The sequence below is a fragment of the Erpetoichthys calabaricus genome, chromosome 12, assembly GCF_900747795.2.
Source record: "Erpetoichthys calabaricus chromosome 12, fErpCal1.3, whole genome shotgun sequence".
Classification (NCBI taxonomy): domain Eukaryota; kingdom Metazoa; phylum Chordata; class Cladistia; order Polypteriformes; family Polypteridae; genus Erpetoichthys; species Erpetoichthys calabaricus.
In genome coordinates, this window is record NC_041405.2 from 6,263,199 (window position 1) to 6,277,790 (window position 14,592).

The following is a 14,592-nucleotide window of genomic DNA, read 5'->3' on the forward strand; positions in this document are numbered from 1 at the left end:
TTGAAGCTACTTCTGACAGGGGGCTCTGCCAGACGTTCCCAGCAGACCCTCACAACACGTTTGGGTCTACCACGCCTGACCGGCATCCTCCCCCACCATCGAAGCCAACTCACCACCAGGTGGTGATCAGTTGACAGCTCCGCCCCTCTCTTCACCCGAGTGTCCAAGACATGTGGCCGCAAGTCCGACGACACGACCACAAAGTCGATCATCGAACTGAGGCCTAGGGTGTCCTGGTGCCAAGTGCACATATGAACACCCCTATGCTTGAACATGGTGTTTGTTATGGACAATCCGTGACGAGCACAGAAGTCCAATAACAAAGCCAGGAAATATAATGTTTCTTTCTGGACTTCTTCCATGGCAATGTTGGAGCAGACATCAATGATCATGACAAACAGTTCCATCAGGACATTTCTGAAATGGACAAGCAACACTATGTCCCACTATGCTGGCTGACAACTGCTGGACCCCCAAGAGGTCAACGGCAGCAGAAAATGGCGGACTTCTCCCTGTTAGGTCAGACACTCCCAGCAAGTGTATACTATATAGCACAAATACACTGTTATTGTCACTTACAATCTTTGTGTGATAAAGTTTAAATACTTGAAATATTTTGTGTGATAAAGATTAAATATTTGAATTCAGCTTAAAAAATAAATAAGATTCACCAGCATTCAATCAAGTGACAAAAAAAGTTATATTTTGTTAATTCCATGTGTGCAGTTAAATTGGTGAATGCAAAGTTTTTGTTAACACAGCATGGAACTAAAAGTGAAGTGAAGAGAAGGAAAAGTAGTCCAGCAGTCATAAGTGCTCTGGGAGTAAAGCGTAATATCACATTTTTTAAATTTGATATAAACCTTTTGGAAATTGGTATCAAGTTTCTGAATTTTGATATGAACCTTTTCAAAATGTGACATTAGCAGTTTCATTATTTGATCTCATGCACTGAAGAAATTGCATTCAGGGATTCAATTTTGATACCTAACTTCATGACAGCGTTTTAAAATGTGATATCTCTGAGTCCTTAAAATTAGATATCATCACTTAGAAAACTGATATCAAGTAATAACGAAAACCAAAGCCTTTCAACAACTTTTGAGGTGCAAAGTTCATTATCCACATTTTTAATTTCAGTTTTGTGATTCTGAAATTTGATATTAGTTTTCAAAAATGTGACATCAAATTTATAAGAATTGATATTGTGTTTTAAAAAATAACATTGATATCCTAAGGTTAAAAATCAAAATGAAAACATTTGATAACATTTTTAATTGTTTGCTATTGGGGAAACATTTTTGATATCAAACTTCAAAAACATTAAATAAATTATCAACTCAAATTATTTTCCTTGATGTCAAATTTTCTTAAATGTGTCTTTAAATTTTAACAGCTGTATGGATTTAAACTGCTGAATTACTGTATACTGGAAATCTTTCCCTAAACCTTTAAAAGAAGAACAAAATCAATGGTCTTTTTAAGTATGTGGTTAAAAGTGTGTGTCTGTCATTCCAACTGAAAGGGCTGTACACAATATAAAATTATTCATATTAAAATTTAAAATGATAATTTTAAATTTGAAAAAATTGATATAAAATTTTAAAAGGTTGATATCAAAATTCATAAATGTTATTTTAACTTTTAAAATGCTCATACCTTGTGATTAACAAATTATAAAAAATATCTGTGTTTTAATATGAAATGAGGTGTTGTGGGGTACAGAATCTGTACTTTTTGGTTTATATTTCCATTATATTTTGTTCAAGACAAGACAACAGATGAACTACATTCAGGACAAATCAAAGCAGGTCTTCTTCCCAGTTATATCTGACTTTTAAAACAGCTGTTCCAACAAAGAAAGAAAGACATGCTGGTGGCTCAATTACTTTATAACCTGAGAAAGGATGGACATCTAATTAACTTACAGCCTGGGAAAGGAAGACATAGCGACACCTCAGAGAACATCAAAAAGTTTCATTTTTTGGGAAAACGGACAGTGAATTAATTCATTATATTGACAGCCAGCCAATCAGACTACCTAACATTCACATCTTGCAAAACACTAGGTAGAATTTTAGAATAAATATGCCTCGTCTGAGGAGCGATATAGTGAGTAAGTAAGGAAGAAGGGAGGAAGAAGAAGGGATGAATACATCAAAGGTGGACAGGGCAACGTCAACATGCAGCTGTTTGCATTTGGTCGTCTAAAAAGCATCATGAACAACTACGAGTGCTCAATCACAAGCCACCTGCAACATTCATCCTTGTCATCTTTACTTTTTCGTAAGCTTTTTCTACAGACTATATTTATCCAGACTTTACTATCAGTCCTATTTTCTGTTATTCTTTGTTTCAGTGGTATTATTATTGTTCCTGTAATAAATACCACACTAGTTTTAACTTTCTATGCTTTGTCTTAATGTTTAGAGTGATTGAAGTAATAAGGTAGATTTCTTTGAATACCTGGTGCAGCCGGAGGAATGTTATACGCTACGTGCTGCGAGGCTTATTAAGGCTGAGGGTGAAAGCTCCACTCAATAGTAGGGAACAGGACATAAACAAGGCATTCTCGGCTGAGAAATGGCCTATAGTCAAGGATACTGAGCCTTTGTATGTTTAAATGTATTCCTGTAAACCAAACGTAAAATTTAGGTCTGAGACATCATTAAAACGTCATATGTTGTTCGTGCCGATAATAAGTAAGTCTACTGAAGTGCTAAGAGAGGGACAAGTTGTGTTAATCATAAATCACTTGTGTGGTTTAAAGTGCTTAGGCAATAGCCAGCTGTGTGCTTGTCATTCATAGGGCACTGTTGAGGTTCTGTGTGTTTGTATCGCTATGTATGTGTGTGATAATCTTAAAATAAAACAGTACACCAACCCGGTAACATAACTTGACGAGTACACTTACCCTTGAAGAAAACAGGTAAAGGGTAAGTAGAGGGAAATATCACGATAATACACAAGGTGATTAAATGCTGGCATGCAGTGGTGCAGGAATCAGGACGTCCTTTGGCTGCTGAGACTCCCTCTCTTTCTACCTGCCACACACACACACACACACACACGCACACACACACCGCTGTGTAAGGTAGTGATAAACAGCCAGACGCAGTCCTCTTGTCCTCTCACCTGTCTCATTCTGTGTGGCACACATAATCGCTTGGCCTCACTTGCTGTGTGTATCTTCTCATGTCCACTTATGTCACACTCTTGTCACTTTCAAAAACTACAGAGTGGTAGGCGACAAAAAAAAAAAAAAATTGTAAATTTGAATGAATTAGTAACTCATTTGAACAAATTATGTCATTCATTTGAACAAGTTACGTAATTCGCTCTTTTCAATCAGAAAATACCTTACCGTACAAGGGTAGAATGTATATAAAGCTACTAATTCTGTGAAGCAACTGATATAGAATGATAATGTACATATTATTGGCTGCAGGTTAAAACAATGTAGCTGCTTTTAGAGGTGATATCAGCAGTTACCTAAGGAAGTTTCACTATGTAAATTTCTTCTGTTTGCAATGATGTTTGCAAACCCTCATGTAAGGTGAGGCTCTGCTACATATGCTGTTATTGAAGGTTATTAACATATATTCTCTGTACTATTTACATTACATTTACTGTACTCTGTATATTCAATATTCAAGTCATGCTATTATTATTAAGTGAAACAAAAAGACAGAACATGTTTATATCAATCACAATAAACGCTAAATGCTGTAAGTTTCAGTCAGGCTGTCCCATTGCTGATAATCTTCTTTGCATTCCCCTAATGGAGTGTCCAATATTGACTTCAGACAAATGCCTTGTGATCTTTTTCCAGGCCTTAATGTGACCTCTCCATGTTCTACAAATTGTGAGAATGTTTCTTCTTCTTTTTCTTCTTCTCTGGAAAAGTGTAAATATGTGATTGGCCATCAACAGTTACATTAAGTCTAGTGGGAAGCAAAAGGCTGTGAGGAAATGTTGCTTGATGCTGTCCTGTTTGCAGACAAATCTGGAACTACTCGGCTTCAATGGATTCAAAGATTTTCTGTCCACTGTTTGTGGTGGGCTTTCTCCAGTGACTCTGGTGTAATCTAAAGACACTCCATTTAGGAGGCAAAACTGGCCCATGTGGTGGAGTATGCTGTCCCATCTGGGATTCAGGTCTGCCACATACTTTGTACTGCTAGAAATATTCTAGAATTTTCTGACACTGTACTCAAGAAATGCTAAATAAAATCAATGCATGGATGGATGGATAGAACTTGACATATTATTTTTTAAACATGTGTTATTATTCAGATTCAAAAATAGCTTGAAAAATGACTTAAAAGATCCACTAACCAATTTAACATGTGGAGGAAATGATAATAAAAGAAGTTGAAATTTATAAAGAGTAAAGCCTAACTAAAGCTATGGAAATAATATTTGTGATATCTTTCCGAAATGATTACGCAGAATCGGAGGATGTAGATGGGGGTTAAGGGACAATCAGGGGCTGTGAACACAAATGGTCCTCTCGAGTGTTCAGTAAGCTTAGTCAAACAACTGCGTTGTACCAGGGGTTCACTTTTCAAATGTTATTTTAAGTTTTATCAGTCACAAATCAATGCACTACACAAGACTTTTTTATAATATTAAAGTTAAATATAAGTTTCAGCATAACAAGATCACCAGATTTAAAAAGTTTTTTTTTTATCAGAAATGCAACTTTTCAATAAAGAAAGACATCCACTCTGTTATATAATTTCTTATTATTTAAAACAATAGGGGTATTATAAAGGTACAGACAGGAGCTCAGCAGGCTTTTAAAGTAAGATTACCGAAATGTTAGTAAATTGTAAAAGAAAAATAAAAAACAAAAAACTAAGGGGTGAGTTTCCTGAAAGCTTTGTAACACTAAGAACAACGTTAATTTGCATTTAAGTACATGCATTTTGAGAAAAGTGGTTTCCCAAAACTGTTTGTAACTAAAGTTGTACTTAAGCTCTTTCGTTAGCTGCGTCTGACCCGACTCATATGTTAATTCTAAAGAACGATGTTCCCTGGCTGCCTCCTGTGGTACAAACAGAGACAGACAGAAACAGACAGTGGCCGCCAAAGGGAAAGTCAGAAAGCAATTGAGTAACAAAAAGCTGGAAATGCAAATTAGAAGGAACTACTTATACACGTCACGTTTAACCAAAGTCATATACTGTATATAAGTACATGAAATATTGTGGTAATGCATCTCTGAGGACAAATCATTGGACTGTAGACGTGGAAATGACTTCATCTACGTGATGCAGGAGTTAAGAGCTGAAATGGAAGGAAGACCTGTCCAGACCACCCATCACAATGACGCCCTGACACGTGTTGTGCAGCTCCTAGTAAAGCTAAGCTATCAGGCCACTAGACGATTGCAGCAGACTGTCAGGGAGGCGTAAGGCTGTGGTTGCAAAGCAATACATCGAGTCACCAGGCCTCTCCTTCGCCATGCAAACAGCAGCATTGTGTTTCCATTCAACCTCTGCATATGAAGTTGGTTGTTTGTGCTTTGAAAAACAAGACACTAACTGATTCAGAAAACGTGAACTTAATCTGCGTTAACATCTGCGCCAAGAGTCCTTCCAAAATCAGGACTTATTGGTGTTTCACAAATCTGTTACCGTCTCTTCATCATTATTTACTGCATGGAGCCTGTTATGGATCTAAATGAATAAAAGGTTCTTTCTGGAATCTTCATCTGGATGGGTCTTTTGGGAACCAAAAATAGTTCCCCTATGGCAAGGGTGGCCAACCCTGATCATGGAGGGCCACAGTGGCTACAGGTTGTCATTCTAACCATTTTCTTAGTGACTAGTTTTAGATTGCTTGTTAAGATGTTGAACCCATAATTGCCTATTTTAGTCATAAACAGCTGTATTCATTATTATAACTGCTCCTTCTTAGCAAGATGCAAATGATAACCAGCAAGTTTTCTATCTTGCTTGTCTCCATTTCCACCCATGTGTATTCATCATTCATTATTTGGTTTAAGTAAGTACTCAGCAGGAAACTGAAGAGAAAGTGAAGAACTGGAAATTACTCATCCATTTTAGGCTTCAAATCACTTGGATGATACGCATCACTAGAAAGGAAATACAAAATCTGTGATTTAAGAATAAACTGAAAACACTAACAAGCCATGAAATTAAATAAGACCTGGTACTGGTGAGGATTGGTTTCTAACGAAGCAACTGGATTGGCACAAAAACCTGCAGAAACTGTGGCCCTCCAGGATCAAAGCTGGCCACTCTGACATATGGCGTTGCTTGGAAGACCCGCTGTGGCTCTTTTATTTTTAAGAGTGTAGAGAGTTTTCTGCTGTTAATTTGCAAGTGATATGCAGTCAACACGGGCCACATCTTACACAACAGGCTGCCCACCAGGCCCGTGTAAAAGCAAGGCAGGCACACTTCAGAAGAATATTTTGCTCAGTTTATCTTTGATTTCATAAGAGGCAGATGTGTTATTATTCATATTTTTTATGTGGAAATGAATGCACTGAAGGAGAGTGGATAATTTATTTTACTACTTCTGTTATTTTATGCAAATCATTGTACATTTGGAAAAAATACAAACCAGTAAAAGTGAAAGACAATATTTGTATCACATTAGACCTAACAATATCGTCACCTTATTTTTTTACAGTAAAATTCCAGCGACCACAGCTGCCAGTTTTTAACTGTAAGTGTAACACGTTTTGTTTTTACAGCGTATGTGTTGTCAAGGATGGTCTCCTTCCTGAGTGTGTGATGGTTGTTTCTCTGTAAAGAGAGTACAGCGATGAACAACGACATCGAGTCGCACTTCGTGGAGTGCAGTCAAGGTGTCTGCAGGCTTAGGTGCTCATGCAGGGTTTTGTTTATTTAATGTGACGGTGTTTTCAATTCGCCTTTCATTTGGCACTGTTATTTTATCGTATCGTAGGACTAATGATGGCACTTTGCATTGAAAATGTACTCAATCGACTATTATCAATCTACTTTTAAGGCTTGTTGCAGGGCAGGGTTAGCAATGTTGTTCTTTATTTTTGTTTGTATAACTCCCGTCTTTAAAAGCCTTTAGGGAAAACGGCGTAAACGTTGCTGATTCATAACCGACGTAGTTCTTTAGTTGTTCATTACTTGCCAAATAAGAACATTTTCGGAAAACTCACCCCTGTTCAATTTCACGTAAAGAAAATTAGATTTTTTTTTAGTTTTCCTCTGAAATAACTCCACAAACACTGGCGTAACAGGATCTGAAATGATCGTCCATCACGGACTGTCTGACAGATAAGGAACACATCTCTACAAAAGGGCTTTACTTTTGAACAATATCCCAAAACGTAAGTCAAAGAGAGGCCAGAACTGACTGGCACAGTTCACAGTTAGGTCCATTCTCTGATGTCTTTTAGGTTGTTTGTCTGGCGTACGATTTTCTGTTACATTAAAGTGTGTTTTGCACCAATAAAAGAAGAATGAATGTTGGAAATGATCAAATTTCACTCCTTCCTTGAATCATGATAGAGAGACTCCTTCCTAGTGGTGAACACTGTGATAATATTTGATAAAGTCTGCCTTTAGTGTTCTCCTTACTAATTCAAATATTTTCTAGTGTGAGCACTGCTGGGAGAGTAGGGAGTTTTGGCAAATTCCTTTTTTACAAAATAGAAAAATAAGTGTTTTAAAGAAATTCGATATTTACAACAGAGCTGAGCAATAGGTGCAAACATATTATTAATATAAAGATGCCGGGTGTCTTCCAACACCTAAATATTATATAGTTCAGGGAAGGCTTGAAGACAAAATTATGCTGTAATGGAGCAGCAGACAGTGAGGTATTTTCTTTAGACATATTTCTAGTACATTGGTTCCATATTTTGAGTGAGTGAAGCAAGACAGAACTGTACAGTTTTACCATCTGTTGAAATCTTGTTTAGTGCTTTCCATCAGACTGCCACAATTATGTCTAAAAAAACCTTTAAGTTTCCTTGTAACTGTAACTCGCAGACATATGAACTCTTGTTAATGAGTCAGGGGATAACCTTTTAATATGCTGCTATGAGTTAATTGGGTTAGGGTTAGGGTAGGGGATACCACCTAGGTGGTGCGCTCGGGTTCACTGTCCACAGTCCTATTCTCATAGTTCTTATTCATTTTATTTTTAATCCTATAATTTCTTTTCTAAACAAAAAAGACCACTATTCATGCATTCCTATTCCCTTTATTTTTCATTTAGTTCATTCGGAAAGATAGTGTCTAAAGCAGTTATCCATTCTTCCTCTTTTTTTAACCTCCTAGTTTTGTTCCAGTAACTCTCCGTTTCCAACGGAAAGAAGAGAGGTTCATGTTCCGGGTCTCTAAAATGTAAGTATAATTTAGTTCCCTTTGTCTGATTTTCTATTAACCTTAAATGTTGTATGAACGTTGCCTTGACTGTATTCTTCGTTTCCCCATATATAAATAAGGCCATATTTTTTACACTGAATGGCATAAATACAATTTATGGACATTATTGTTAGGTCTTGAAAAATAGCTCGCTCTTTTGCTGTTATCGGATTCCTAATTATTATTATTATTATTATTTTTTTTTTTTTTAGGGGATCTGCCATTTTGTTTTTTTTTACGAATTGTGCATGACACTCTCACTATATAATCCTTTAAGTTTTTATTCCTCCTAAACGCCGATACTAATTTAATCTCTGTCAAATCCTCATCCAAAATTTGTGCTGTTAAAAAATTCTGTTTCAAGATCCTAACTACCATTTGTGCCTGTGTGGAAAATGTAAAAATCAGAGGAACTATATTTTTAGACCTATCCCTCTTCACCACCATCTCCACCTCCTCCCCAACCTGTTCACAATTCTCTACTTCCAATTGCATTCCTATCTCCTCAATATCACTATCCCTCCAAAGATCTATTACTTCCTTCCTTTCCTCACTTATCTCTATTTCCCCACTCTTAGCCTTAGGCACCTCCCCCACAATCTTAACCTCAGGGCCTCTCCCATAGGCTTTAAGATTAGAGTCAGGGCTGGGGTTAGTCTGTAAAATTAACCTTAATTCCTTCATATCACTCCAATCCCCCTCAGATCCTACTTGACGATTAACATCAGGGTCCCCCCACTGATTAATATTAGGCACCCTCCTCTGAGTCTTAACCTTAGGCACCTCCTCTACGATCTTAACATCAGGGATTCTCCCATAGGTCTTAAGGTTAGAGTTAGGGCTGGGGTTGGTCTGTAATGTTAACATCAATTCTTTAATATCATTCCGATTCCCTTCCGATCCCCCTCTAAGGTTAACATCAGGGTCCCCCCACTGACTAATATTAGACACCCTCCTCTGAGTTTTAGCCTTAGGCACCTCCCCTACCATCTTAACATCAGGGATCCTCCCATCGACTTTAAGGTTAGAGTTAGGGCTGGGGTTGGCCTGTAAAATTAACCTTAATTCCTCTATATTCCTCCAATTACCATCAGGTTCCACCCTCCGGTTAACCTCAGGGATCCTATCACTCCATTCCAGGTCAGTTAAATTCCAGGAGTAATCTAATTCACCCCCAAAATTAATCCTTTGTAAAACTTCCATATCAGGTAAGTATCCTTCCTCTTCAAAGAAATCAACCCCCTTACTCCTTCCAAAATCTATATAGATTCCATCCCTATTATTATCTCCCTTCTCCTCCCATGTCTTGTTCTCCATCCTTAAGATATCCACAGGTGTTAAAACAGGTAAGTATCTTTCTGTATAGGTACATCGTCCTAGACCTATTAACAAACCATTATATCTTAATTGATACCTTTTTCTAACTGTTTGTTTTGCAGGTCCCGGATGTCCCAACATCGTAAGAAGAAGGAAGAAGAGGATAGACCCCCCGGTAAGTACCCCCGTTCAGAAAATTAATTGTCCATTCCATTTCAGGTAAAAAAGATATCCTTTTACTTATACTATTTTTTTGGGTCATTCACTCCAATTGAGGATCTTTTACAACCCAGGGAGGTCACTCCCCTGCCCCACGGAATCGGTAAGATCTCCATCTGACTCATGCAATGTTAACCAAGATATCTCTGATACATTTGATATATTACCTTGACATTCCCTAATCTGAGGAATCCCTGTTTTTTTATTTGTGCTATTAATCGGGACCTCTAAATACTTCATATATGTTTGTTCCACCTCAAATCTAATTTCCCTCAGAAATCGTCTAGAATAACCTCTGTTCAAAAGGGATGAAAACAAAATCCTAGTAGCTTCCTGCACATGCTCCCTATCTATATTGATCCTATAAAACCTGATCAACTGTGATTTAACTATCCCCCTGAAAGTGTGTTTGGGATGATAGCTCCCTTTTTGTAGCAAAGCATGCATATCTGTGCTTTTAAAATGTACCTTAGCACATAGTTTTTTCATGGATTCTGATACTCCCTTAAAATATATCTGTGTATCCAAGAAAGCTAGTTTCTCTCTACTTAATTCTGCTGTCACTCTGATAGTATCGTGAACTTTATTAAGCGTATCAACAAACTGCCTGAACTCCCCCTCCGTGTGTAACCAAATTTCAAAAATATCATCTAACTACCTCAGATATAAGAAAGGTAGTTTCTGACATTTTAAAAAAGCTTCCTCCTCCCATCTTGCCATATAAATATTAGCATATGAGGGGGCATATCTTTTGCCCATTGCTGTTCCATAAATTTGCAGATACAAACTCCCATTAAACTCAAACTCAATAGTTGTCAAATTTAGTCTTAGTAGATCCATTAGATACTTATCCGGCCTATCACTGTCCGGATATTGTTCCATGGTCTGTCTAACTGCCTCCATCCCCAACTCAATACTAATATTCGTATAGAGGGACTCCACGTCCATTGAAAACAAAAGCGTTTTCCGGAACAAGTCTCTCTCTAATAATTTGCAAGAAATGGTAAGTATCCTGCACGAAACTATTATGCTAACAGGAAAGTGGGTGAAGGTAAAATTCAATTAGCTCTGATACCCGATACGATTCTGTGCTGCAATCTGAGATAATGGGTCTCCCTGGTGGAATCTGGAACGGTACCGTCCATGTTTCTGGTTTCTTATGCACTTTGGGCAATAAATAGAATTTGCGTATTCAAGAGTCAGGCGGACCTGCCAAATAACGTTTCTGTTGGACCGATATAAACCCCTCCTCTTGCATACTATTTAGAATTTTTACCATTTTATCATGTGTTTTATTTCGATTTGTTTTCTTTAAAGGTTTGTAATGAAGCTTATTGGATAACTGCCTCTTGGCCTCAAAGATGTCCTGCTCTCTATCCATGATTATGGTCATGGACCCCTTGTCTGCTGGTTTGATCACAATACGTTTATTCATCTTTCTAAAATACTCCAAAGACATTCTCTCAGCCTTTGTCAGATTATCCAACGCCCCAGGAACCACCTGCATTTTTGCTAGGTCCTGTTTATCCTCCCAGATCAATTCTAAAATTACCTGACTCAATTTCTGATTTTTAGGCTCCCAATGAGAAGGTTCTACAAACGTCTTTGGCGCCTGGCCTATCTCATATTCAAAGTAGTCCAATAATTTCAAGCATCGATGATACTTGTATACATCTCTTTTAATTTCCTCAAGATCTATTTCAACCGGTACCGGTACAAAAGACAAGCCTGTTTTCAAAAGAGATATATCTGAGCTTGTTAATCTAAAGTTATTACTTAGATTATAAATATTACAATCTTTCGCTCGTACAAACCTATAAGATTCTTGCAATAGGTCTAAACTATCTAGTCATTGGTCTGCTATCAAAAATGCCTGGCCCATTGCCCAATGCAATCTGTCACCTGGTTCCAACTCCACATCCCCTTGTCCCATAGTATCCACCACTTCGATCCCTGAGATAGAGGGAATAATGTTATTAAGTTCCTGTATTCTCTTATATACTTCCTCTGACTGATCTTCAATCGAGTAAGGAATTGTAGCTAAAAAGACCCTAGCCTGTGGAAATTTGTGTTTTAAAACTGAGACTAACGATTGAAAATAACCCTTTATGTGTCTCCCCACCCGATCCTTATTACAATCATTCAAGCCAATACATACTAAAATTTTCAATACTTTACTATTAGCTTTATTAATTCTATTAATTACCTCAGTTAAATCTCTTACTCCTGCCTTTTAATATGCTGCTATGAGTTAATTGGGTTAGGGTTAGGGTTAGGGTTAGATAATTTTAATTTAAAATCCTAACAAGATCAGCAATGTTACATTTGGGTTAAAAATAGATTCATATGATCTGCATAGAGAGTGTTAGTGTCAGAGTGGATGAACTGGTGTCCCAATAGAGACTGAGGTTAATTCCCTACCCGACTACGAGGACATAACAGAAGGATGTGGAGGAACAAGCATCCCGCCCAGGTTGTTTCCTGATTCCTTTCCTGGTCAGCAGTTTTTACTGGAAGGACAGAGGGAGTCTGCTTCCTGGGGCTGTGTATTCTTCCTACTCACTGGTATACACCTGCAAGGCATATTGAGAACTGTAGTCCTGAGAAGCAGCCCTGTTAGGATACTGGATGCCACCAGGGGGAGCTGCAGGGGAATGCTATCCCTACTTTGGGTGACTTCTGCCTTACCTGGAAGTGCTTCTGACATGCAGTGATTGGCCCCAGAAGTACTTGCAGGACATAAAAGACTTCACCTCATCTACTTCAGGGAGTCCAACTCAGGAGGAGTGGAAGAAGGTGAAGGAAGGTGACCAATTGTGCATGTTATTATTGTGCTGGACTTATTGAACGTTGTAAGTGAATTACTGCACGTTAAATGTCACTGTTGTTTTACCTCAGCTGTATTTGGTTTACGCAGCTCTGAGGTGCCTCATGATGACCATATCAGATATTTCTGTACCATGCTTTCCCTTATTATTCCCTTTACTTTTGAGTTTTGAAAAACACAAATGACCAGCCATTGGGTAGCTATTGAAAATGCCATTGTAGACAGTGGACTGTCTGCAGTTATCAAAATCCAATGACATACATGATTATGGTTTTACATAACTGTCTCCATATAATCCATGTCTTGCAGGTCTTTAAAATAATGACTTCAGATTGACATTGACTTGCATAGTGATGAGACATTGATTTTTATTGGAGATACAAGAACCAAAGGCAAGTAGATCTGTGAGGACAAAAAACACCAATATGTGTCCATAGCTGATTTCTTTTGAGTAATTTGATAAGTAGTTGTTAAATCATGTTGAGTTAGGGGACTGTGGTAGGACAGAATAGGCAGATTAATATCCTTCACATTTTCTTCTCATTTGAAGTCAAATTGCATCTGTTGTCTAAAATGTGTTTTATAACTTTTCCATGTTTGGGGGGCTTCCTTGATTTCCTTCCATTTACTTATCACTATTGAGATTGTTTTTTTTGATTCGTGACTCTACAGACCATCAAGGTGTACCTGATAGACTTTTTCCAGGTGGATTTTAACGTCATCCCATGTTATACTAACTCTTATTCTGAGAGGCTCATGATTGTGCCATTCTGCAAACTCTTCATAATATTTTCTGTAAACAAATTGCCAATAAACAGAAATGTAATCTCTGTAAAGTTGACCCCAGTTATCATTTAGCAGGCCATGCACTTCACATCCTTTCATGTGGTCTTCGTGAGACATGCGGTTGACTGTATTCTGATGCGCTTTTCTCCAAAAGTCAAAGTAAAATTTTTGAAGTCTTGTTCTGCTTGAGAGCTGATGATGTTCCATCTTGTTTTCAATGGTCAGTACTCGATGGTATCTTGAATAATGTTGGTGGATATTCACCTTCAGCTCACATGGTGTCCCACAAAATGGGCATTTCTCCCCAAAGCCCTTCACAAAGCTCATCATTTCCTTGTGTGGAGGATTGGGCAGACTTCTTACTTTAGATCTGGGATCCCATTTGTTTGCTTCTTCCATCACTTCTTTTTGTAAAGCTTGTATTGCTTCATGCAGATTTGAAAGAGATGTGATGCATCGCCCACATTCTTAAGCATAATATTGCCTAGGTTTTCTTTCTTTAGGACCATTATCTTTTCCATTTCTTTCATTAGCATATGCAGTAGTTCTTTACCTGTGTTTACTTCCATTACTTCTTTTCTGTCCAGAATTTTCCTCAAAAGTTCCTCAAAAAGGCTGCTTATTATCTCCTCTAACAATAAAGAAAATTGTGTTTTGCCGCTCAGTTCACTTATGCAGAATTCCTCTCTGCCTGTACTGCCAGCCACTCCTCAGCAAACCAACCGTAGTCCATGATGTACGCCTCGTAGGCCTCAAAGTTCCGTCCATCATGCAGGGTGACCAGGATGGACAACTGAAAATTGGTGATGTCTCTAAGAACAACTGGTGCCCACGTCTCTCTCATTTGATTTACAATGCACCTTGAGAGCTGATTTTGGATCCCATCTATGAGAGACGGCTTAATACAAGTTGCAGAATTGCTTTGTCACCTTCTTACTCAGATCTCATTCATAATACATCTCAGGAAATGTTTTCCAGTAAGCATCTTTTCTTTCTTGAAGTTTATCCAGTACGTTATGTTCTCTCATAAATTTGTCATGCATTTCCTGAAAATGA

At 37.8% G+C, this 14,592-nt stretch overlaps 2 protein-coding genes across 2 annotated transcripts in view; both read right to left on the bottom strand.

Moving 5' to 3' along the window:
• The window catches only part of LOC127529812 (uncharacterized), a 119,184-nt gene extending 108,560 nt beyond the window's left edge, over positions 1-10,624 (bottom strand). The window contains exon 1 of the mRNA XM_051934713.1: positions 7,979-10,624. Within this exon, the coding sequence (XP_051790673.1) occupies positions 8,562-9,845 (1,284 nt within the window). The 5' untranslated portion in view covers positions 9,846-10,624 and the 3' untranslated portion in view covers positions 7,979-8,561. The remainder of the gene's footprint in view (positions 1-7,978) is intronic.
• LOC114661781 (up-regulator of cell proliferation-like) overlaps positions 1-14,592 on the bottom strand; it is a 133,425-nt gene that overhangs the window by 105,665 nt on the left and 13,168 nt on the right. The window lies entirely within an intron of this gene.